This window comes from Bos taurus, chromosome 21 (assembly GCF_002263795.3).
Source record: "Bos taurus isolate L1 Dominette 01449 registration number 42190680 breed Hereford chromosome 21, ARS-UCD2.0, whole genome shotgun sequence".
Classification (NCBI taxonomy): Eukaryota; Metazoa; Chordata; class Mammalia; order Artiodactyla; family Bovidae; genus Bos; species Bos taurus.
Window position 1 is genome coordinate 23,189,958 of NC_037348.1, and position 22,806 is coordinate 23,212,763.

General features: G+C 47.6%; 1 protein-coding gene across 2 annotated transcripts in view; it reads right to left on the reverse strand.

Annotated features, from left to right (window-relative positions):
• Nucleotides 1-14,378, reverse strand: part of HOMER2 (homer scaffold protein 2) — a 99,963-nt gene extending 85,585 nt beyond the window's left edge. The window contains exon 1 of one of the 2 annotated variants that reach the window (XM_010816952.3): nucleotides 13,686-13,829. In XM_010816952.3, the coding sequence (XP_010815254.1) occupies nucleotides 13,686-13,693 (8 nt within the window). In that variant the 5' untranslated portion in view covers nucleotides 13,694-13,829. Of the gene's footprint in view, nucleotides 1-13,685; nucleotides 13,830-14,224 lie in introns of those variants that run through there. The other variant, NM_001075467.2, reaches the window with a different exon arrangement.
• Nucleotides 14,379-22,806: the final 8,428 nt, after the last annotated feature.

Sequence of the window (22,806 nt, forward strand, 5' to 3'; positions counted from 1 at the left end):
GATAAACAATATAGAGAGGCACAGGCCAAGCATTCAGGTACACAGAAGGCAGGTAGGTCAGACGAGGTTAGAACAGACCTGAAACACCAAACTAATGAAGATGAAGTCATGGATTGCTGCTACTTAGCTGAACGCCCTGCAAGTAGCTTATGCCAACTATCCAATACGTGTGCAGATTTGAAGGCTGCCACTGGAACAACAGAGGATGTGTTTCAACACGGTCACATAGCACATGTCCTAAAGCCCTTCCCGACTCCAGTGGGTTCCTGGGCCTCTAAGAACAGACCTACTGTCTAGATATTCTTGTCTGCATACAACTCAGTGCTCTCCTGGCCAACCTTCCCCTCCTCATACTTAGAGAATTAGACTCATCCAAAGAAACAAGGGGACTTCCCTGGTGGTTCAGTGGTTAAGAATCTGCTTTCCAATGCAGGGGATGGAGGTTTGACATCTGGTTGGGAAACCAGGATCCCACATGCCGCAGGGCAACTGAGACTGAGTGCCACAATTAGAGAAGCCCAAACACCACAAGGAAGACCCAGCACAGCAAAACATGGAAGAAAGGAAGGAAAGAAATGAGGTCTTGCTATGTTGGTTTCTCTGTCTCAACTTCGGGCCACTGCAAGACTCAGAGTGGGACCAAGGAGAGGGCTATGCAGAAGTGCCCAGCCCACCTTCCATGGGGCACATGCCACATCAGCTGATGGGGGCAAGGGCACAAGATGAGCCATCCCCACAGAAAAGCCTGAGCCCTCAGGTGTTGAGCTGACCCTCTGGGTCACCACATTAATGTTCATTCCCTCCAAGAGATTATCTGCTTCCATGGAGCAAGGAAATCTACTTCTCACAGAGGTTAATAAACTTACAGACCTCATTATTCAAAGAGGTCATGCTGGCAAAAATTTTAATGCATTTTTTAGGAAAGGTCTGGAAGATTATTAACAACAGAAAAATGGCTGGCTATTCGGAGAAGCGAGGGCAGAGAGGTGACTGATGAAGCAGGCTCTCTCCTCCTCCACACAGCATCCCCAGGGCTGCGGAAGGTAAAGCACTTGGAGTCCAGTTGGGCTGCCCATATCTGACTGCCCACCCTCTGGGTCTGGGGCTGCTTGCCTCTGTTCCTGCCCCCAGGTCACCTCACACGTTGGCAACTAGCACATTTACCAACACATTCCTTAGTCTCCAATGGGCATTGCAAGGCTGCTCACAAATCTGTATTTGCCCACAGTCAGCTGTATCAAACCATTTCTTCTCTTCCTAATCTACCCCCTGGTTCTCAGATCAATTCCTTAGCTTACACAGAGAAGGAAAAGCCAGGCGACCCAGCTCCCTCATTCCCCTTTCCACCTCAGCCTCAAAATGCCACCATACCTGCACCTTGCCTAGTCTCTAAGGGCGATCCTCCCAGCATAAAGCTCTTCTTCTAGTTCCTTCCTGCCATCCACTTCCCTGTGCCAACCACACTGCCTGTCATCTTTCTCTAATATCTTCAATCTCCACTTCTATTTCCCCCTCAGCCTCCCAACATGCTCAACTGATGAAATGAAAATCAGCCGTCCTTCTACCCTGACTCATCCTCAAGCTCAGCCTGACTTCTTTATTCCCCTGCCGTATACTCACTCCTTAAACCACTGCAGATGGATTTGTGCCTTCACACTTGGCTGAAGCTGCTCTTAAAATCCATCAGTGCTCTAACTCTCCCACCCCTACAGAGGGATTTAACAGCACGCACCTTGGGTCCCCACCCAGCTTCCCAAGGCCTTCACTCATGTTGAATACACCTCCCTTTCAGCCTCTTGTCTCCTGGCTTTCACAACACTGCTCTCCTCCAGCCTTCCTCCAGTATCATCACCTCTAAATCTCACTCACTGGCTTTTCCTTCTCTTCAACTGGTGTCCTTTCCCAGAGTTCCATCTTCATCTTTTAAAAGTATTAAAAAAAATTTTTTTTATTATTCTTATTGTTATTTTATTTATTTTTATTTTTCGGCTGTGCTGTGCAGCATGTGGGATCTTAGTTCCCCACACCCCCTGCACTGGAAGCGCAGAGTCTTAACCACTGGATGGCCAGGGAAGACTCCCATCTTCATCTTCTTGATCCACTCTCTCCTTGGGTGATCAAGTCCATCTCAGAGGTGATGGCTCTCAAATCTGTACCTCTGATTCTACCCTAATTGCTGAGTGCTAGAGCTGAATTAGGAGAAGGCAATGGTACCCCACTCCAGTATTCTTGCCTGGAAAATCCCATGGATGGAGGAGCCTGGTAGGCTGTAGTCCATGGGGTCGCTAAGAGTCAGACATGACTAAGTTACTTCCCTTTCACTTTTTACTTCCATGCATTTGAGAAGGAAATGGTTACCCACTCCAGTTTTCTTGCCTGGAGAATCCCAGGGACGGGGGAGTCTGGTGGGCTTCCATCTATGGGGTTGCACAGAGTCGGACACGACTGAAGCGACTTAGCAGCAGCAGCAGAGCTGAATTTCTATTGATAGAGGTCACTACACATGACCCACTACAAGTGGAAATTCACCACATTCACCCAGACTAAACTCTCATCAACTCTCTCCCCTAAATTGCATCTCCTCTTGTGTTCTTAATCTCAGTCAATGGCACCACCATCCACTCAGTCAAGCAGTCTAGAAACACCCGAATTGCTGGCAGCTCCACCTCTCCCTTTCTCCCGTTACAACAATCAAGAGCTGTGGGTTCACCTCCCACATGACTCTTGGGGTGCCTTTGGCCTCTAGAAAATGCATCTTAAGAACATGAATTCTGCTCTCAAATAGGCGAGAGCTTGGTTTCCTGGATATGAGTATGAACAGATTACTAAATCTCTCAAGCCCAGTTTCTCCAACTATGAAAGTGAGGGTTGTTGTGAGAATTAAATGAGATATTGTATAGACACACTGCATACTAACTCAAACCCACTAAGTTCTCATTAAGTAATAGTTTAGTTTGTGTCCTGATTTAGCAACTCTATAGGAAAGACATTCAAGCTTTCACTCTCTCATCTCTGGCAAGGTGTCTTACATATATTTTTCTGCTTTATTGTATTATACATACTCCTAGAAGCTGCCACAGATCCAGAACAGAACAGGGCATGGTTTACATATATAAATCTGTGCCATACATGCTCTGTGCTCTCAACACTTCTTGCCTGGACTGTGGCTAGTTTCTAAGAGGTCCCTTTCCTCCAGTCTCTCAACTTTCTGCACTACCCTTCATTATCATCTCTGGAATAATTTTCCTAACACGAGTAATGTTTTTCTCCTCAAAACTGAGTGTTCCCTCATTACCTATAGACTGAAGTCAAAATTCCATAGGACATAGCATGTTTCTGCCTCCTAACCCAAGTTACCTCATCCTCTCTGAGCCCACTGCCTGTTACTGCCTGGGACTCAGGCCTCATTCTTAGGTGCCAAGACGAACTGCTCCTCTCACCTCCAGCCTCACCCATGGCTGGCTCCCCCTGCCACCTATGGGATAAAGTCTCTAACATGTAGCACAAAGGCCTTTCCTTCATGTCTGTACGTTCCTGACCCCTTCGCCACCCTCACCACGCACTTCACATTCTTTCTCACCTCCCTGCCCACTGCTAACAGCTAACGCACATCACAGCGTGTGCTTCGTTTAATCCTCACAACCACACTATGATGGTGGTACTATCATCAGTCCCATTTCGCATATAAGGAAACTGAAGTTCACAAAGGTCAGTATCTTGCTCCAAGCCGTATAGCCAGCGAATGGCCAGCCCAGGCCTGAGTCCGAGGTCTCTGTTCTTGACCTGAACACTCTACTGCCTCCTGTGGGCAGCTCTCTCCATCTCAATGCTTCCCTTTGCCCTACAGTTCTGTCTGCCTCGGAAACTCCTCCTTATCCTTCAAAACTCAGTTTCAAAGTCACCTTTTTCAAGAAGCCTTCTGCAACTTCTCAAAGAGTTAGGAATTTTATCCTTAAGGACATTTCAATAAAAGGCTATTTCATTGTCCTAATTAGCTACCCACCATCCATCTCCCTTGGGAGGGCAGGAACCCTGTCCCAACAGCCTCTGTCATCCTGTCGCCTGGCCCAGAGAAGGTGCACAAAAGCTAAGGGATGGCCAAGAAAGTTACAGGAGGGACTTCCCTGGTAGTCCACTGGTTTAGACTCTGTGCTTTCAATGCAGGGGACACAGGTTCAACCCCTGGCTGGGGAACTAAGGTCCTACATGCCCTGTGGTGCAGCCAAAAAATTTGAAAATAAATAAATAACTTTTAAAAAGAAAGTTACCAGAGCTGATGAACAGATGAAGGGTGATCAGAAAGGAGTTCAGATCCATATAAGTGGGTGGGAATCAGAGATATGAGACCCTGAAACCAATTACTGTCTAGTCCACAGAGGCCCTGGCCCCATATCAGTATCTCCCATGTTAGTTCATTAGGTAACATTTGTTTGACGTCTACCTCCCCTACTAGACTGAAAGCATCATGGGGCCATCACTGTGATTGTTCACAGCACGTAAGGTAGATGGCCATGATTTGTTGAATGAATAAGTGAATGAATATACAATGAAGGGCTCCCTAACCAGCAGCACAAATCACTAGTCTGATGCCCACAATAGGGAGATACTGATTTTTGGTTTTTATTTTTGGTCCACTCTTGTACCTCCCCAAGAAAGCAACTGGCTGGTAGACTGGTTTTCTTGTGAAGATAAGTGGGTCAGCTCCCTGACCTTTCTTGTCCACTAGCTAGTAACATTTCTCCACCCACACGAACTGAGAGGCTTAGTGATATGAGCGGAAGCTTCAGAAGGCAAACTGCATATTCTCTGGGTCACATGATGACAAAGAACCAACTCTGACAATACTCAGGACTGGGAGAGAGCAGCTGAGGACTTGAGGAGGGCCCAAGAATGGACCATGTCCAACCATGTATCCCCGAAAGGCACATCGGGAGCCACCTGCAGACCTTCCATCCAAGGCAGAAATGACCATGATAATCTTAGTGAACTTGGTCACCACTGATGAAATATTTATGTCAGTGAAGTATACGTGTGTGCTCAGTCATGTCCAACTCTTTGCGACCCCATGGACAGTAGCCCACCAGGCTCCTCTGTCCGTGGGATTCTCCAGGCAAGAATACTGGAGTGGGTTGCCATTTCCTTCTCCAGGGGATCTTCTCGACCCAGGGATCAAATCCTCATCTCTTGCATCTCCTGCATTGGCAGATGAGTTCTTTACTACTAGTGCCACCTGGGAAGCCATTTATGTGTCAAAACAGTGTTCTAAACGTTATGTACTCAGTTTACTCGTCAGTTGTCTCAGTCCTTTGATAGATGCAGATGGTGAAGCTAGAGAGATAAAATGACTTGTCCAAGTTCACACAGCCAGCCAGGAGGGCTGGGATCTGTACTCAGCATCCTCTCCAGTCTCCAGACAGGTGGACTTCCATGACAACAGACTCATCTTGCTGAGATAGCCAGTTCTAGTTCCAGTCTGCCTGGAGGGGTTAGAGAGTTCGTCCTCAGACCAACTGAGCTGAAATCAGCCATGTCTACCAGGAGCTCCTTCTCCTGCCCTTCAGAGCCTCCCAGCACAGGAGGACCTGTTCTTCATCCCCAAGAGGACCTTCTCCATCACCCCTCTCCCACAGGACAACAGACACCAAAGCAACCCTCCCATTCTCCATTATCTGAACAACTCCAATTAAAAGCTTTCCCAATTAAAAATCCCAAAAGGGATCCAATGCCAGGGCAGCAGGGTCTGCAATATGTCTCACTAATTGGATCCCTGTGGACAACCCCTACCCTGTAACCCGCAGAAAAGACATCCCCCAGTGCACAAGGGGAGGAAGGAGGACAAAGGCTGGTTGGATGGTCCTACTCATCACCCAAGAGCTGGACCAAGACCTCCTAGAACAAGGCAACTGAAAAGGACTGGGCAGAGCCTTGCCGGCAGCTGGGGTGCAGCCTCCACTTGGCTGGGAGGTACCTGGGTATTTAGCACTGTTTAGGAGGTCTGTTAGGCTTCCCAGGTGGCTCTGTGGTGAAGAATCCGCCTGCCAGTACAGGAGACTCAGTTGGAGCCTTGGGTCAAGAAGATCCCCTGGAGGAGGGCATTGCAACCCACTCCAGTATTCTTGCCAGAATTCCACGGACAGAGGAGCCTGGTGGGCTACAGTCCATGTGGTTGTAAATCAGTCAGATACAACTTAGCCACTAAACAGCAACAACTACTGGGGTCTCTTAATGCACAGCTCTTAAGCTAATTGCTTCGGCTGGTGGCAATGCTTTATCCTAAGCTTTTCTGCACAGGGTGGAGGATGTCATGATCCCCAATTCCTTAGAAGAAGATGACGACTATCAACCAGGCTTGTGAATAAAAATTAAAAAAAAAATCTCCAGTCGTTGACAAATGTCTAAATGTGTTCCCCACATGCATATTTTTATTCTAACAAGCTAATTTGAAATATAATTTAAATAAATTCTACCAGAATGATACCATATGACTAACAGCCCCCGGCGGCAGAACTACTGGAGGGAGGCTTCATCGTACATTCAGCAGAGGTTCCCAACCTGACACTCTTCCCACACAACGCACACCCCGCTAGGAAGCCGGCTCTGGCTGCCAACACGCACCTCCAAGCCTATAAATATGACTGGAGGTGTGGGGCAGGCCACGCGTGCAATACCTAGAAGTGCAGGCAGAGAACATGCAGGGCTTGGGGACCCAAGGATCCAAACCCATGCAAATCAGCAGCTCTTGGCCCCAACTCCTCTTGAGGCTCCTTTGTGCCTAATTTATTTTCATATTAGAAAAAAAAAAAAGTCTAACTCTCAAGATCCATAAGGTCAGGACCCAGCACACCTGAGAGTTCTAATATTCTGAAGAATGCTTTTTCTCTATTGTAACTCTGTTTGGGGGTGCTGTTCACTTTTGACAAAGGTGCAGGGAATTTTTCTTTTCAAAGGGAAAAGGAGATCCCATCCCCACTCCATATACCAAAAGAAGTCTTTTCCCAAAAAGTTTTAGGTGCCAATGCTGGCAGAGGTAATCTGTCACAGGATTTATCCAGATTTTTTTTTTTTAATTGCCTGACAACTGAAGCAGGGACTGTACTGACCTCCCTGACTGTGCGTTCTTGTCAATCCCCTCACCAAGGGAAGCCTCTCTGCAGGAGGGGCCTAATGCCCAGCAGACACAGGGCTTTGCAGAGGAAGATGTCTAAGGGGTGGGCATGGGTGCTTTCAGCTTGTAGGCAGCCTTCTCTTCTAGGTCTTACAGCAGAATTACTCTGCCCTAATATTTCCAAACAAGCAGAGACAGTTTGAGCAGCTGGGTCCTCGTCCACCAGCCACCCTTAGCAACCACGACGGATCCTCGGTGTTCCTACCAGGATTCACTAAGGAGCGGTGACTCATCCAAAATTACACAGTCTCCGCAAATTACCTAATGTTAATTGTGATCTTGGTCTCCTCTACCATTTCTTTCCTTCAGTAATTCATTTAAAAGATTATCAAAATGTGGCTTTTATTTTTTAATTTACACCCTGCCTTGCTCTAGAAAAGGATTTCAGCAGAGATGTATAAAATTCAGCAAAATGATAAATCAGAAGTAGGTTTGGAGTTGAATGATGGTGTATATTTATAGTAACTGTCAGGGAAAGATGTCCATTCAAGGTATTTTAAGTTGAAAAACTTAGGTTACAAAAGAGATGTGTGACATGATTCCATTTTGATAAAAATATCCAATTTTTTGATACTGCTTGCTCTACATAAACGTCTATCTAGACACTGAGACATGTATACATGGAAAAGAGTCTGCAAAGATGGACATCTGATTGCTGATGGAGGTTATCCTTGCAATGTGGGATGACAAGTAATTTTCACTTTCTTCTTTACACTGTTATTTTTTTAGTATGAACATGTAATACTTTTATAATTAGAAAAAAACAAAGCTATTTCTGTTTTTTTTTTTTCTTATTATTCTTTTTTACTTAGTGAAAGAGTGAAGGCAAACCAAGGACAGGGTCAAAAAACTGAGTGAAGATAGTGGTAAAGGATGAGATCTCATCAATGTGATAAGTTCACCACACATCTGTCTCCTAAGTTCCTGAGAAGCCACTGCAGAAAGGAAATCTAATAATTTACACAAACCACTGAGCCCATCAGACAAAAAACAAAGCCCCTTTCTGTTCTAGGTCACCCTTCAGGGAATTGTGCACAAGCAGCAAACATGCCCTCAAGTCCATCCTAAAACCAAGTCAGGAGTTTCAGGACTGTTTCCAGTAAGCATGACAGCATTTTCCCAAAGTGAAAGTCAACCCAAAATGAGTCATTCATTCATTCGGCACATATCTACTTGTTATCTACCCCATGCCAAGCACTGTGTATTTTTCCAGCTCTGACACGAAGGGTGACACTAAGGACTGTCTAAACAATGAGGATGATCCGACATGTTAAGGGTCTCCCTAAGCATTTCTGCCTAGTGTACTGGGGAATCTTTCTTATGTTCCCCTGATAGTTCCTCTGACACCCTATGGATTACAGCATTTTGTTTAAACTCACACATATAGTTGGCACTTGTGTATGTGGCTTATGTTTTCCTTCTAAAGTATAAACTCCACAAGGGCAGCAACCAACTGGTAGGTCTGCTCATCCTGGATCCTCAACAGATTCTCCAACTGCCTTACAGACGACGAGCTTGAGACCTCAGGAAGTCAAGTTTAAAAAACCCACAAGAAGGCATTCCTGGTGGTCCAGTGGTTAAGAATCTGCCTTGCCTACCAAAGCAGATGACACAGGTTTGATCCCTGGTCTGGGAAGATCCCAAATGCCGTGAGGCAGCTAAGCCTGTGCACCATGGAGCCCGTGCTTCACAGAGAAGCCACTACAATGCAAAGCCCATGCCCGGCAACTAGACAGTAGCCCCTGCTAGCCACAACTAGAGAAAGCCCTAGAGCAGTGGCAAAGTTACCAGCCAAAGATAAATTAAAAAATTAAAACAAAAACAAAAAAACCCACAACAGAGGAATTTCCTGGTAGTCCAGTGATTAGGATTCTGCACTTGTACTGCCATGGGCTGGGGTTCAATCCCTGGTCGGGGAAGTGAGATCCTGCAAGCCATGGTGTGTGGCCAAAACACACACACACACACACACACACACACACACACACACACACACACACACACACACACAAGAAACCCATAACAGAACCAAGGGAAGACAAGTTTCCTCAATATATTCGAGAGCCTGTTATTTATTTTAGTCAACACAAACCTCCCCCTCCACAAAAGTCTCTAACTTGCAAGAACTATGAAATTAGGTGTGATTCAAGAGGAGTGGAAAACTAAAGGAGAAGGAATGATCATCAGAAGAAAGCAAACCAGTATAGATTACCAAGCGAAGGCCCCCGGTGTTAGATAACCAAGCGCAACGTAATCTTGGCTGAACAAAACAAATGAGTGTAAATTGAAGCCAAACAGAAATACAGTAGATGTTGTTTGTAAACACTGACAAAATCATCCCAAAGTCACAACAGCACACAAGCTGGCTTTTCTCTTAGCCTTCTGCAGGCAGGTAGAAAGACAATTTACAACCCCAATGCTCGGGTGACAGCCGACAGCCTGAAAATTAACCCAAGTCACAATAAAAGCTAAACAGTGTGCTTCAGCATTAAAAGAAAACTGTCTCCAAATGTGATTTCCTTCTCTCTTGGCCCTTGCAACTCTCAATTAAGCATGCTATATAAAAGGTAATCCAGAAATTATCACGACTTCTAGGCTGGCATCCAGGCAAGGCTGCCCACCACTTCAAGCATTGACTCAATCAAAAAATTTATTGGAAGCCTATTAGGGGCAAGACATGGTGCTAGGTGTTGGGATTCACTGGTGAAGAACGTAATACCTTATCCTCTCGGGATACTATTGGGGAAGGCAGATGATAAACAAGCACAAAGAACCCAAACAACAGCAGGTGTGGTGAACAATGGTGGGAACAAAGTGTAGCCACCTCATCAGGTGACAGGGGTGGTTAGAAAAGACCCTGAGCAGGTGATCTCGATGCCCAAATGCCAAGGATGAGAAGGAGGAAGGTTTCTGCAGAGCCGGGGCAAAAGCATTCCAGATGGAGGGAAGAACGAATTCAAAGCCCTCCCAGGCAGGGCAAGAAAAGAAAGGAGGCCAGGGTCAGCAGAAGGCAGGGAGGGAGGCCAGAGGGGCTGGGAGGAGAGGGCACAGGACAACCTCTTGTCAGCAGGCGGAGGCTTAAGGCAAAGAGGGGTATGACCTGATTGAAAAGTGGTGTGACTCATCACCTGGGCTCCTGTGTGCAGAGTGGACCGGAGACACCCCAGAGTGGATGCTGGGGGTGCCTGTGAGGAAGTTAGTCCAGGATGGAGGCGAATGGCCAGGGGTAGGGTAGGAGCTGTGATTCTAGGGAGAGGTGAATGCACCCCCAGATAATATCCCAGGAGCAGAACCCCAGGGACCCACTGACAGCCTGTATATCAGGGGTGAGAAAGAGAAGAATCAAGGATGACTCTTACAAGTGGGTGGACGGTGGGGCCAAGGACTGGGGATGGAAGAGACAGAGGGAAGGAGAGGTTTGGGGAGCTCTGTGCATGAACAATAGCAGGAAGCCCTGGGAAAGGGCTGTACTTCCCTGGTGGTCCAGTGGTTAACACTCCAAGCTCCCAATGCAGGGGGCCTGGGTTCAACCCCTAGTCAGGAAACTAGATCCCTGATCTAGTGCCACAACTAAAAATCCTACATGCTGCAACGACAATGGAGGATCACAAGAGCTGTAACTAAGACCTGGCACAGCCAAATAAATAAAATAAACATTAAAAAAAAAGAAAGAAATATAAATATGGGAGTTGCCAGCATATAGATAGTACTGAAAGCCATGGAGGGATGGGATAACATCACCAAGGAAGAGAGTGTGGACAGCAAAAAGGAACCAGGACCAGGACCTAAGCAACCCCATCACTCTGAGGTCAGACAGAGGAGCAACCAGCAGGGAGACTGAAGAGGAGTCATCAGGACCGGAAGGGAAACCCAAGAGAGTGTGGAGGGGTGGGGGAGGGAGTGGCCACAGGGGAGGAACACTACTGAGGAGGGGAGGAAGACAAGGACAGAGGTCTGACAACATGCAGCTCATCAGTGGCCCGGCAGTTCAGAAGCCAGACTACAAACTATGAAGGGCTGACAAATGGCAGGCAGAGGAGATGAATGGAGTCGGTGGTTTCGGGCTTCTCTTTTGAGATGTTCTCAGGTAAAGGGGAGCAAAGAAGTGGAACAGAAGAAGGACAGGGATGTATCAGGTTGGCCAAGAATTTTGTTCAGGTTTTTCCATGAGATGGTATAGAAAAACCCAAATGCACTTTTTGGCCAACCCAATAAAATGAGAGACGCTAAGCTGTGCTATCTAACATGGTGGCTCCACTAGCCACGTGTGGCTATTCAAACTTAAAAAATTTAGGTCTCAGTCACCCTAGCCACATTTCAAGTGCCCCACAGCCACAGGTAGCTGGTGACCACCGTACAGGACCACGCAGATAAGAATGTTTCCATCAGTATGGAAAGTTCCATGGGACAGCACTGGACCAAAGCATGTTTGTACAGATAGGAAAGACCCTAGAGACAGATGGAGGGGAGAAAACAAGAAATGTTCCCTGACAAGGTGAAAGGGGATGTGATGGCTGGTCGTCCAGGAGGGGAGAGCCTCTGGCAGGACAACAGGTAGGAAGGAAAACACGGGGGTGGCCACACACGGGACTGTAGGCGTGAGGGTGGGGAGTGTTGGTGAGGCACTTCTTGGACTGTGGCTGTCTTTTGTCAATGAAAAGGGAAGCAAGATGTGTGTGGCGGGAGAAGAGGGAGATCTGAGGAAGGAAGAAAGTAGGAAACAACTTCCTTGGGGAGTGAAAACACAACTTTCCTGGAGAAACAGACACACAATGCACAATACTTCTCAGAAGCGAAGCGGGAAATAGCAGTGAACTTCTGAATGAGGAAAAGCATCTTAAGTGGGGGAGAGAGAAACTCAGGCTTGATTCCTCTCCCCCACCTTTTAAATTTTGGTCATGTCTACACAGTAGAGCTGTGACAAAGCTGTAAAATCACAGCAAGCTTTTCTACTGGCTGCCCTTTCTTAGTTCATCCCCCTCCATCCTACTCAACTCTCGGAAAGGATGACATTGGTTCTATTTTTGGTGAAAATGGCTCCCTCCTCTGTGTGAATAGCTTACCCAGCCCTTAGCTCCATCTCAATTTACAGCCATGGTTTGTATGTTCACATAAATTATAGAAGAGGTGGATATATTAAAAATGGCAGAAGTAGGTAGGAGTTACCAACCAACCCTTACCTACGAGAAGTGAGTAACAGACATTTATCAGATGATGTTAAAATTACATGAAAGACATATTCAGTATTTAAACAAAATCCCCAAGCTACTCCTCCGGCTTCTCTACAAACAAAAATTATTTTCTGACATTTTCTTTAAGCTTTTATGAGTAAACATTTTCATTTCCACAGAACCATTTGATCTCAACCACGGAGCTTCAATATTTGTTTTTGATCCCACCAGTGTGTTGGGTTGGTTTTGTGTTGGCTGGGAGTGGGGGCGGGGGGCAGGGGGTGTACAGAGAGAGTTAAAATTACCAGGTTCCTTTTATCTTCCATCTTGAGACCTACATTTGCCAACTCCTTCTTTCTATACATTTTTTTTTTAAGTATGAAATATGAGAACCTCAAAGGTTCCCACTGCACAAAGAGCAGCCATTTCATAGCCAACCAAGAGGTCACTGGAAATGTTACAGGAAAACAGCTTCCCAGCCAGGGTGCCTCTGGTAAAAACCACTCACAGCTTCCTCCGTGTGAAATCTGGATCAGCACCAGTGTCTTCAGCAAATCTCCAGGCTCCTCTCTGCACCCCGCCCCCCGCCCCCAACCTGCTCACGTCGGTCTGGAGTTCTCACACTTCTCTTCTCAAAATTCATTTCAGCTTCCCTCTGGTTCCTCCAAACACTTTACAGACCCTAGAGGTAAAAATTCACTGGGTAAAATGACTCCACAAACTGGTAAGGACTAAGGCACAATGAAGCCACGGGGGGGAGCCCGGTCAGACCACCAGGAGGCCCCTTCCCCTTTCTGCTGCTCACCAATCCTGCCCAGGAAAGCAAGCTCTCTAGACCTACCACCCCGCAGAAGTCTTTAGGTCTTGAGGAATGTGTGAAGGGCGCTCAGTTCAGCAGCAGGGGACACAGAGATTCAGGAACTCCCCTTCAGGTACACACCACCCACCCACCCCAAGCCCACTGTCAGGCTGCGCTGGCAGTCTGCCCCTGCGCTCAGGGGTCATTCTACAAACACTCATCCGCTGCCTGCTCAACCTGGGAGAAGTCACCCAACCACTTCAGGCCTCTGCTGCCTTATCTGTAAAATGGGAATAAAAACCACTCCCAGAACCTGCACAGCACATCATCAATATGTGCTTACATCGGGTGAGCAGATGCACGGAGTTAATTGTGTTATTAACGCAGCGGCTCCCTGACTCACAGCGCCTACTGCTCAGAGAGACGCCAAGGAGAAATCAACCCTGCTTTTTAAATTACTTTATATACTCGGATGCATTAGTCACTTCGACACAGTGCTTCAACTTCTCTCCTGAGCATCTACTCAGTTGTTCAAAGATTGAAGCCTTACCTACACATCCTCCGTCATATCAAAGCATAAAGTCCACTATTCCTATGCGGGGGGTTATTGTTATCTGGCGTGTTCCCTTTCCAGGAAAACTTCGATTTCCATTTTGTACGTAATAAATCCCAACTGTGGAGACAGACAAACTGCTTCTTAGACTCCCAAACACAGGCCCTGGAGTTGATCGCGCCTGGAGCGAAGGGACCGCAGCGGAATGGCCGAAGCAGGGAGGCCGGCCAGTGTGCTTGTCCCCGCCCGGTGCCCCCAGCGCCCGGGCTGCCTTAGAGGGCGAAGGCCACGCGCGCTGCGCGGAAAGTCCGCGCCCAGGCCGGGGTGCCCCTGCCGGGTGTCCGCGCTCCGGGGCGGAGAGCGCGGGGTCGGGCGGCCCCAGGCTCTCCGGAGCTGGCTGCGCGCTGGCTCCAGGCTCCCGGTGTTGGGAGTAGAGGCCGGTTCGCCCAGGGGGGCTTCGAGCCTAGGGACGCGAGCCGGGGCACCGCAGCCCCTCGGGGTGCCACGCGGGGCGCGCGCGGCGCGGGCTCACTCACCCCATCTCCGGCGCTGCTCCGGCGGCCGCTCCGACGGGGCCTCTCGCGTTCGCTCTCCGCCGGCTCTGCAGCCGCTCCCCGCGCAGCACATGCGGCGGCCCCTGCGCGCCCGGCTCAGCCCCGGCGCCGCTCCATTCCGCGGGGCTGCGCGGCTGCCACTACCGCCGCCGCCGCCACCACCAGGCGCGGGCGGGCTGGAGGGCGGGGGCTGGGCCGCCGGGGGCTGGGCGGTCGCGCTCGGGCCGCGCCCGCCCCGCCCCGCTCCCCCCGCCCGGCTCCTTACGTAACCTTGTGGCCCCCGGGACTCGGCGCCCAGCCAAGGGGTGGGGGGCACAGCGGGGTGTGCGGTGCCCCCGGGCGCCGCCCCGCGGTCGCCACCCGCCTCCCGGGCTCCCCACCCCTTTCCCTTGGAGACCCGGCACTGGCACTCTCCCGCCCCGTGCCCACCGAGGGGCTTGGCGCAGTGCCAGAGCAAGCATTCAGCCTGTGGGACTGAGAGGACTTGGGCGACCCTTCGTTTGCAGTTGCAGGAACGAGGCCCCAGGAGAGGAAGTGACTTGCCCAAGGACATACATTCAGCTTTGAGCCCAAAGTCTTCAGAATCTGCGATAGGCACGGCCGTGTGCCGCCCTGAAGCCCCCTTTCATCTTGCGGGTCCACTCCAGGGGTTTGGCTCAGGGCACCCCCACCATGAAATTCCGGATCCTACACCCGCCGCAGGTGTTCTGGGCTCTTCTGTGGGCAAAGATGGGTTGGGGTCTCCCGATTACAGCATAATGGCTTTTCAGGAGGCTTAATCAACTTGGCTTGCTGCTGCTGCTAAGTCGCTTCAGTCGTGTCCGACTCTATGCGACCCCATAGACAGCAGCCCACCAGGCTCCCCAGGTCCCTGGGATTCTCCAAGCAAGAACACTGGAGTGGGTTGCCATTTCCTTCTCCAATGCATGAAACTGAAAAGTGAAAGTGAAGTCGCTCAGTCGTGTCCGAATCTTAGCGACCCCATGGACTGCAGCCCGCCAGACTCCTCTGTCCATGGGATTTTCCAGGCAAGAGTACTGGAGTGGGGTGCTTAGAGCAAAGGAAATTGAGATCGTACGGGTGGAGCTTCAAGAAGAGCGATCGCTGAGTCCTCTGTCTACGTCAGGTCCTGATCCCCTACTAAAGGCCCACCGGACTAACCTAACCTTCATCTCCACTCTGGGCCCTTCACAGGATCATTTTCTCCTGAGAACATGCTGCCCACCTGAGCCTGGTCAGTATTTCTTTACTCAGGACAGTAAACAAAAGTCGAGGGACAAGCATATGAAGCAGGGCCACCACCCAAAGCCTACCCTCCTGTTTCCTGGAACCACAGCTTTACCTGGGAACCCTCAAGGTCTCCTCCTGGGACTGGTGACCCGCTATGAGTAATTGTCTCAATTACAGACCTGATCCTATCTCCTTCACACCATCCTTAGGATGAAGACAAGATACTGAATGTGCTCAAAGGCCTGGCCTCAGGGTGCCTCCATCTCCCTCTCCTTGCATTCTGTCCCCTTGCTTCCTGTGCAGCAGCCAACTGGCCATCCTCCCTTCAGCCCCTGCTGTTCTTAGTCTGAGAAGATACTTTCCTCTCTTGTCTCTGACACCCCAACCCCTTTGCCTTGTCAATTCCTACTCATTTTCAAATCTCAGTTAAACTGTCCCTTCCTTGTGTAATCTTTTTCTAATGCCCCAAACAAGACTGTGAACCCCTGTACTTTTTCTTCATTGTACTCACTGTGTGTAATGTCTGTAAAATTAATAATTCAACCATCTCCCAGGCACATCTGCACACTCTATGAAGCTGTTATAAATTTTGCTCATCACTGCATCTCCAGCGCCTAAAGTCCTCCATAAAACATTTGTTGAATGAATGAATGAGTGAATAGGCTAGGCCACAGATAAACAGAATTGGCCAGGGTCTGTAAGCACAAGTAAGTCTGTTCCCAGGTGGCGCTAGTAGTAAAGAACCCGCTACCAATGCAGGAGACATAAGAGACCCACATTCGATTCCTGGGTCAGGAAGATCCCCTGGAGGCGGGCATGGCAACCCATGCCAGTATTCTTGCTTGGAGAATCCTATGGACAGAGGAGCCTGGTGGGCTACAGTCCACAATGTCACAAAGAGTCATACACAACTGAAGCAACTTAGTACACAACACACAGAGCCAGGACTGGATAAGCATTTGATTCTGGAGGAAACTCATCACCAGCTGAATTCCAAAGGCCAGGTGAAGCTGGTAGGGTTGGGGGTGGGGGTGGGAGTTCCCAGCAGTATCAAAGGGAGGAGTCTGGAAAGAGGACTAGAAGCCTGCTGAACTGGAGTAGGAGGATTGGAGAATAGACTCATGGTGCACTGGACCAAGCAGTGTCCCCAACCCTGAGTGGGAGTTTCCTTTGGCTCCACCAGTGGAAAGGGCAACACCCAAGTTAGCTTGGGAAGAGGTACTGAGGCCATTACAGGTGCTGAATCACCTGCGCTGCTTCACACAGTCAGCAAAAAGCAGGACGGTGCGGGAGGTATAAGCCCGGTAAGGTTAAATACGCTGGGATTAAAGTGACCGTGACCAAAGCTTCCCTATAGGAAAGGGTGGATCAGACAAGAGTGGGAAATGGATGTCCCTCCTTCCGACCAGTTTCAGGCTGCTGTCCCTGGGGGACACTCCTCTCCTTCACCCCCAACTCCAGGCCTAGGTTGGGAGCTGCCTCTCAGGAGCTTTCCCAGATGCCGAGAGCCTTGTCTAAGCTTCCAGTTCTTGCCAGCAGTATTTCATCATCTTGGAATTTTCCCTAGAAAGAGGCCATTTAATTTCCCTATTAGTGCCTCCTCCCTCCATTGAAGCCAACACAGTAACCCTTTTTCTGTGAAATATTGCCCATCAACATGGTCTTTGTGGCCCCAGTCCTTCCTGTTCAAGAGTCTCACAGTTGAGACGCCTAGCGGTCCAGTGACTAAGATTGAGTTCCCCATGCATGGGGCCCAGGGATTAGGGATCTAGATCCCATATGCCTCAAGAATTCGCAACAAAGACCTGATGCAGCCAAATAAATAAATGAATATTTTTTTAAAAAGTCCTATAGTCAAAGGGAGAGATTCCATGCTGACTGGATGTTGAGGTGAGGCCAAGGAGAGTCTTTTTAGGCCAAGAGACTTCAGGATTCTTTTAGGTTGAGCAAGAGGAGTCAGTGATGCAGGACAAGACTGAAGATGTGCAAAGGAAGGGGCAGTCCTGGGGAAAGCAGGCGGATGGGGTCCAGGCCAGGCAGAGGCGCTGGCCTTGGAGAGGGGTGGAGGGTCTAGAGGGGAAGGTGAGAGAGGTGGAGGGAACCCTTGCCTGGTGGGCTCTTTTTTCTTTTAGTTTTTTTTTTTTTAATGTGGACCATTTTAAAAGTCTTTATTGAATTTGTTACAATATTGCTTCTGTTTTATGTTTTGTTTCTTTGGCCATGAGGCACATGGGATCTTAGCTCCCTCCCCCACCAAGGGCCAAACCTGCACACCCCGCACTGGAAGGTGAAGTCTGGATCACTGCACCTCCAGGGAAGTCCGTCCCATGGGCTCTTTTTCTAAGGAAAGAAAGGACACTTACTGAATGTGCACGAGAGAGAGGAGGCGGGGTAGAAGGCAAACTTGATAGCCTTGGGAAAATAAAAACTAGTGTTTTAACAGGCCCAGAGTTGGAAATGAGCAGGGCAGAGATGCAGAAGTCTGGGAGGCCATGTCTTGACCTGCACAACCTCAGGGACCTGGAATTCCTGCCATTCTGTGTGGGCAGCAGAGGCTCCGGAATCTGATAGGTGGCATGGGAAGGACACCCTGGCCTCCAACAGGGGCAAATTGGATAACTGTTGATTGCTCACCAGAGAGCTACATGAACCTGCGAAATTAAGGAAAACAGAGAGCAGCTCCACGTGCGCCCTTCCTCTGTACTGCAAATGAATTCTCCCAGGCATCCTGGGCAGCCCCTGTGCCTAAGAGGTTTGTGGTCCACATCTCTGGCTTCTTGTCTCCCAAAAGCTAGCTCCTGGAGAAATGGCTGATAGTAGTCTAAGGCAGGAAAAATGAAAACCAGCACAGAGCATCTTGTAGTACCACAAAGTAAGGAGATACAAAACAAAACAAAAAACAACCCAAGGGCTGGGTGTGTGCTGAAGGGATACAGGAGCTAACTGAAAGAGCTTCCAATGGCCAAAGCTGGAACAATTTTGGCAATACGATAAATAACACTGTATAGGATTATAATGCAAAATGTAACATAAATACACACGAATCCATGCTGATGTAAATTATTAAACAAGTGGGAAGAAACCAATCTTCTCTACAGAAGAATCTCAAATAATATGTGTAGGTACTCTCCCCTCCAGGAGGTAGCGGTTAACATTCCCCTCCTCTACCTCCTGAAGAGTAAGCTGGTCTTAGCATCTTAGTGCTTTGTTTCTAAAGAAAAGAGAATGGGAAGGGAAAAACAGCGACTTCACAGTGGAGAAACCAGATAGACACTACCTTGACCGGGTGATCCGGGTTAACATTGCCAGTGACAAGCCATGTTGGAATCGCATACCCTCTGATGGGATGTGAAGAGAAGAAGACTTCACCTGTATGTTATTTTTCCCTAAGCCCATAACCTAATCGTGAAAGGGTCACTTCCCTGATGGCTCAGTGGTAAAGAATCCACCTGCCAAGGCAAGAGATTCGGGTTCAATCACTGGGTTGGGACGATCCCCGGGAGAAGGGAATGGCAACCCATTCCAGTATTCTTGTCTGGGAAATCCCATGGACAGAGGAGCCTGGCAGGCTTGCAGGTGTCTCGAAAGAACAGGACACGACTTAGCAACTGAACAACAACAATCATGATAAACACACCAGACAAATCCACACTGAGGGACATTCTAGAAAATTCCTGATCAGTACTCTGCCAAACTGTCAAGGTCATGATAAGCAAGAAAAGACTGAGAAACTGTCACAGACCAGAAGAAACTAAGGTGACATGAGTTAGTATTTGGCTGCTGAGTGTTAGTCACTCAGTTGTATCTGCCTCTTTGCAACCCCATGGGGGTCATAGCCCACCAGGCTCCTCTGTCCATGGGATTTCCCAGGCAGGAATACTACAGTGGGTTGCCAGTCCCTTCTCCAGGGGATCTTCCTGTCTTCGTGACCCAGGGATCAAACCCAGGTCTCCTGCATTGCAGGCAGATTCTTTACCGTCTGAGCTACCAGGGAAGCCCCAAGGTGATGACATGATGATTTACTAAATACTGTATTTAGATCCTGGAAGAGAAAGAAGAAAAAATTTTGAAATCCAAATAAAATCTGGAATTTAGTTAATAGTAATGTATCAGTGTTGGTTTCTTCCTTATGCCACACATTCCATGGTAAGGTAAGATGTTAACAATAGGGACGGACGTCCCTCATGGTTTAGCGGTTAAGACTTCACCCTTCCAATGCAGGGGGTGTGGGTTTGATCTTTGGTTGGGAAACTAAGATCCCACATGCTGTGTAGTGCAGCCAAAAAGATTTTTTTTTTAATTTTCAATGGGGGAAAACTGGGGATACATAGGAACTCCCTATGCTGTCTTTGCAACCTTTCTGTAAATCTAAAATTGGTACCAAATAAAAGAAAGTAGCCTTGGGAGTTTCCTGTATACTAGAATCCTGCAAGTAGTCCAATCACTGGTCATCTCAGAAAGGTGAACGTGTGGAACACTGAACAAGAACCTCACCAGGGAATGTCTGGGACTTGAAATTGTCTGCATAACTCCAAAAGCAATGCATCAAAATCTTGCTTTTCCATTTTTTAAAAAAATTGCAACCTACAGTAAGAAACAGATTTTACACTGTGGCCAGGCAGGTACTTCCACTTTATCTACAGTTATACCTAGACAAAATGGAAACAAAAATTATATATGTAAGTGAAAGTTACACAAAGCAATTCTCACCTGCAAAGCATTCAGACATTTTCCATTCTGTTCTATTTTTAAAAGCAATGCTGTTGATTGATTTCAAAACCTGTAATCCATGTATGTTTCTTCTTTCAACAGCAAAATTAGGCTCACGGTGCATATGTATAATATTAGTGTGTTCAGATTTCTGGTATTGCTAATCCAGGGACTTCACCTTTTTTGTCTTCTAACCCTTCTCTCCACTACATATGAAACAAGTGTCTTATTAAAGTCATTAATTAAACAGGTAATGATCAGGTATATTTTACAGCTATTAAGATTATATCTGTGATATAATTTGTACTATATTTCTAGATAGTAACATAGAAAAATATTCTTTCAAGAAATATTAATCATCTCCTATGTGCCTGGTACTGTGATGAGTTTTAGGGATAAAGTGCTCAGCAAAAGAGACAAAGTACTTCTATAATATCATGGAACTATAAGAGTGGGTGGAAATATTAAAAAATCAGAAACATTTATCTGTTATCTGATAAAAACTGTTATCTGTGTGAATAAAATGGTCCTAATGTAGGTTGAGAGGGGTTGTCAGGAATAGCCTCTTTGAGGAAGCATTTAAGAACAGGCCTGGGAATTTACCTGGGGGTCCAGTGGTTAAGACTTAGCCTTCCAGAACAGGGGATATGGATTCTGATCCCTGGTTGGGGAGCTAAGATCCAACATGCCTCTTGGCCAAAAAAACAAAACATAAAACACAGAAGCAATACTGTAACAAATTCAACAAAGACTTAAAAAAATGGTCACATTAAAAAAAAAAAAAAACAAAAAAAAACGGCCTGAAGAACAAAGGGCAGGATATGGTGGAGGGAAGAGGTCCTAGACAGAGGAGCACAGAGGTGAAGAAGGCTGGGAAATTCTGCAGGGTTAGTGTAGTTAGAGTGCACGGAGTTTAGCAAGGCAGGAGATGAGATGGGAGCGGTCCCCAGGGCCCTGATGAAGGGTTAAGGGCATTTATCCAACCACACTGACAGGTTGGAGAATGGTCTGGTTTACATTTTTTGAAGCTCACTCTGGCTACTGGGAGGAGAAGAGATAAGGACGAGACAAGAGTGAAAGTAGGGAGACCCGTTAAGAAGCTCTAGCAGAAACCCAGACAGAAGACAAGGGCTGAGAGGAAGGGAAGTGGATTATAGATCAGTGTATTTTGGAGGGAGACTTGACAGGACTTGGTGATGGACTGGGTGTGTATTGTGATATAAAGTTAAATTCAGAAAATCATCCATGTTATTATATTCACTGTGCTGTAGCTATAATTAGGTAAAAGCTACTAGTCTGCATGACAAGGCTTGGAAGTATAGAAAACGAAAAGTCTGATTTGTTGTGATAGCAGAAGGAACACAAGGTAGAAGCACAAACACTGGAGTCAGACAGACTTGGCCTGTGTCTCAGCCCTGCCACTGACTGTCTCTGTGATGCTTAGCAAGCTGTTCAACCTCTCTGAGCCTCAGTTCTCTCACCTGTAAAATGGGGATACCTCACTGGACTGGAAGATGAAATGAGAAAACATGTAAAGTGCTTAGCTGAGTTCCTTGGTATTTGTTATTGCCGTTCAGTCACCACGTCATGTCCGACTCTTTACAACCCCACGGACGGCAGCATGCCAGGCTCCTCTGTCCTCCACTATTTCCCAGAGTTTGTTCAAATTCATGTCCATTGAATATACTGTACATTCTGAATACATTTCAAGTATTATTATTATGACTGGTTATCACGGGGACCAGGGTAAACTTTTCATTCTTTATTGTGACTGAATTAATACTGTTATAATGGTATTTATAGAGTTGGTAATTTAAAGTTTAGTAGAGTTGGTTTGAAGATTCTGAAACTGTATGGAAACAGCTCATGCATTTCCTGCCCAGTAATATGTTGCCAACCTGTGTCCAAAGCTCTTCATAGCTTCAGGGTGTCCCTGAAGGGCACCTAAGGGTCAGAGAAGACTATGGGCCATCTCCTTAAGATGCCAGCTCCAGCACCTACTTCTGATCTAGCCAAGGATCTGCTCTTGGAGAGACAAGCTCTGAATGGTTTCCAACATTGCTACTTGTTCTCTCCTCTTCCTATTTGGGTAAGTCTATCTGTTCTAGATGCCTCAGGATTCTGACAGCATTCATTCATTCATTCGTTTAACCTTAGCCCCTATTCTGACATAGATCAGACAATCTGACAATCTATGTGCTCAAACAATTAAGTAAAATGTAATGTAACCAAGGTATGAATAAAGTCCCATGAGATACTGGCTTTATCTGGGGAAGGCTTCAAAAAGGGGACACCTGAACTGGATCTTAACGGCTGTATGGGAGAGAAGGTCAATTCCTGCAAATAGACCAGCACTTGCTAAGTCACAGGGACATTAAAGAGTATGACTCATACAGGGAATGTCCATGTGTTTAGCTCAATAGTGTGTGGTAAGAAGTGGCTTCCCAGATGGCTCAGTGGTAAAGAATCCGCCTGCCAATACAGGAGATGTGGATTTTGGGGAAGATGCCCAGGAGAAGGAAATGGCAACCTACTCCAGTATACTTGCCTGGGAAATCCCATGCACAAAGAAGCCTGGTGGGCTACAGTCCATAGGGTCACAAAGAGTCAGACACAACTTAACG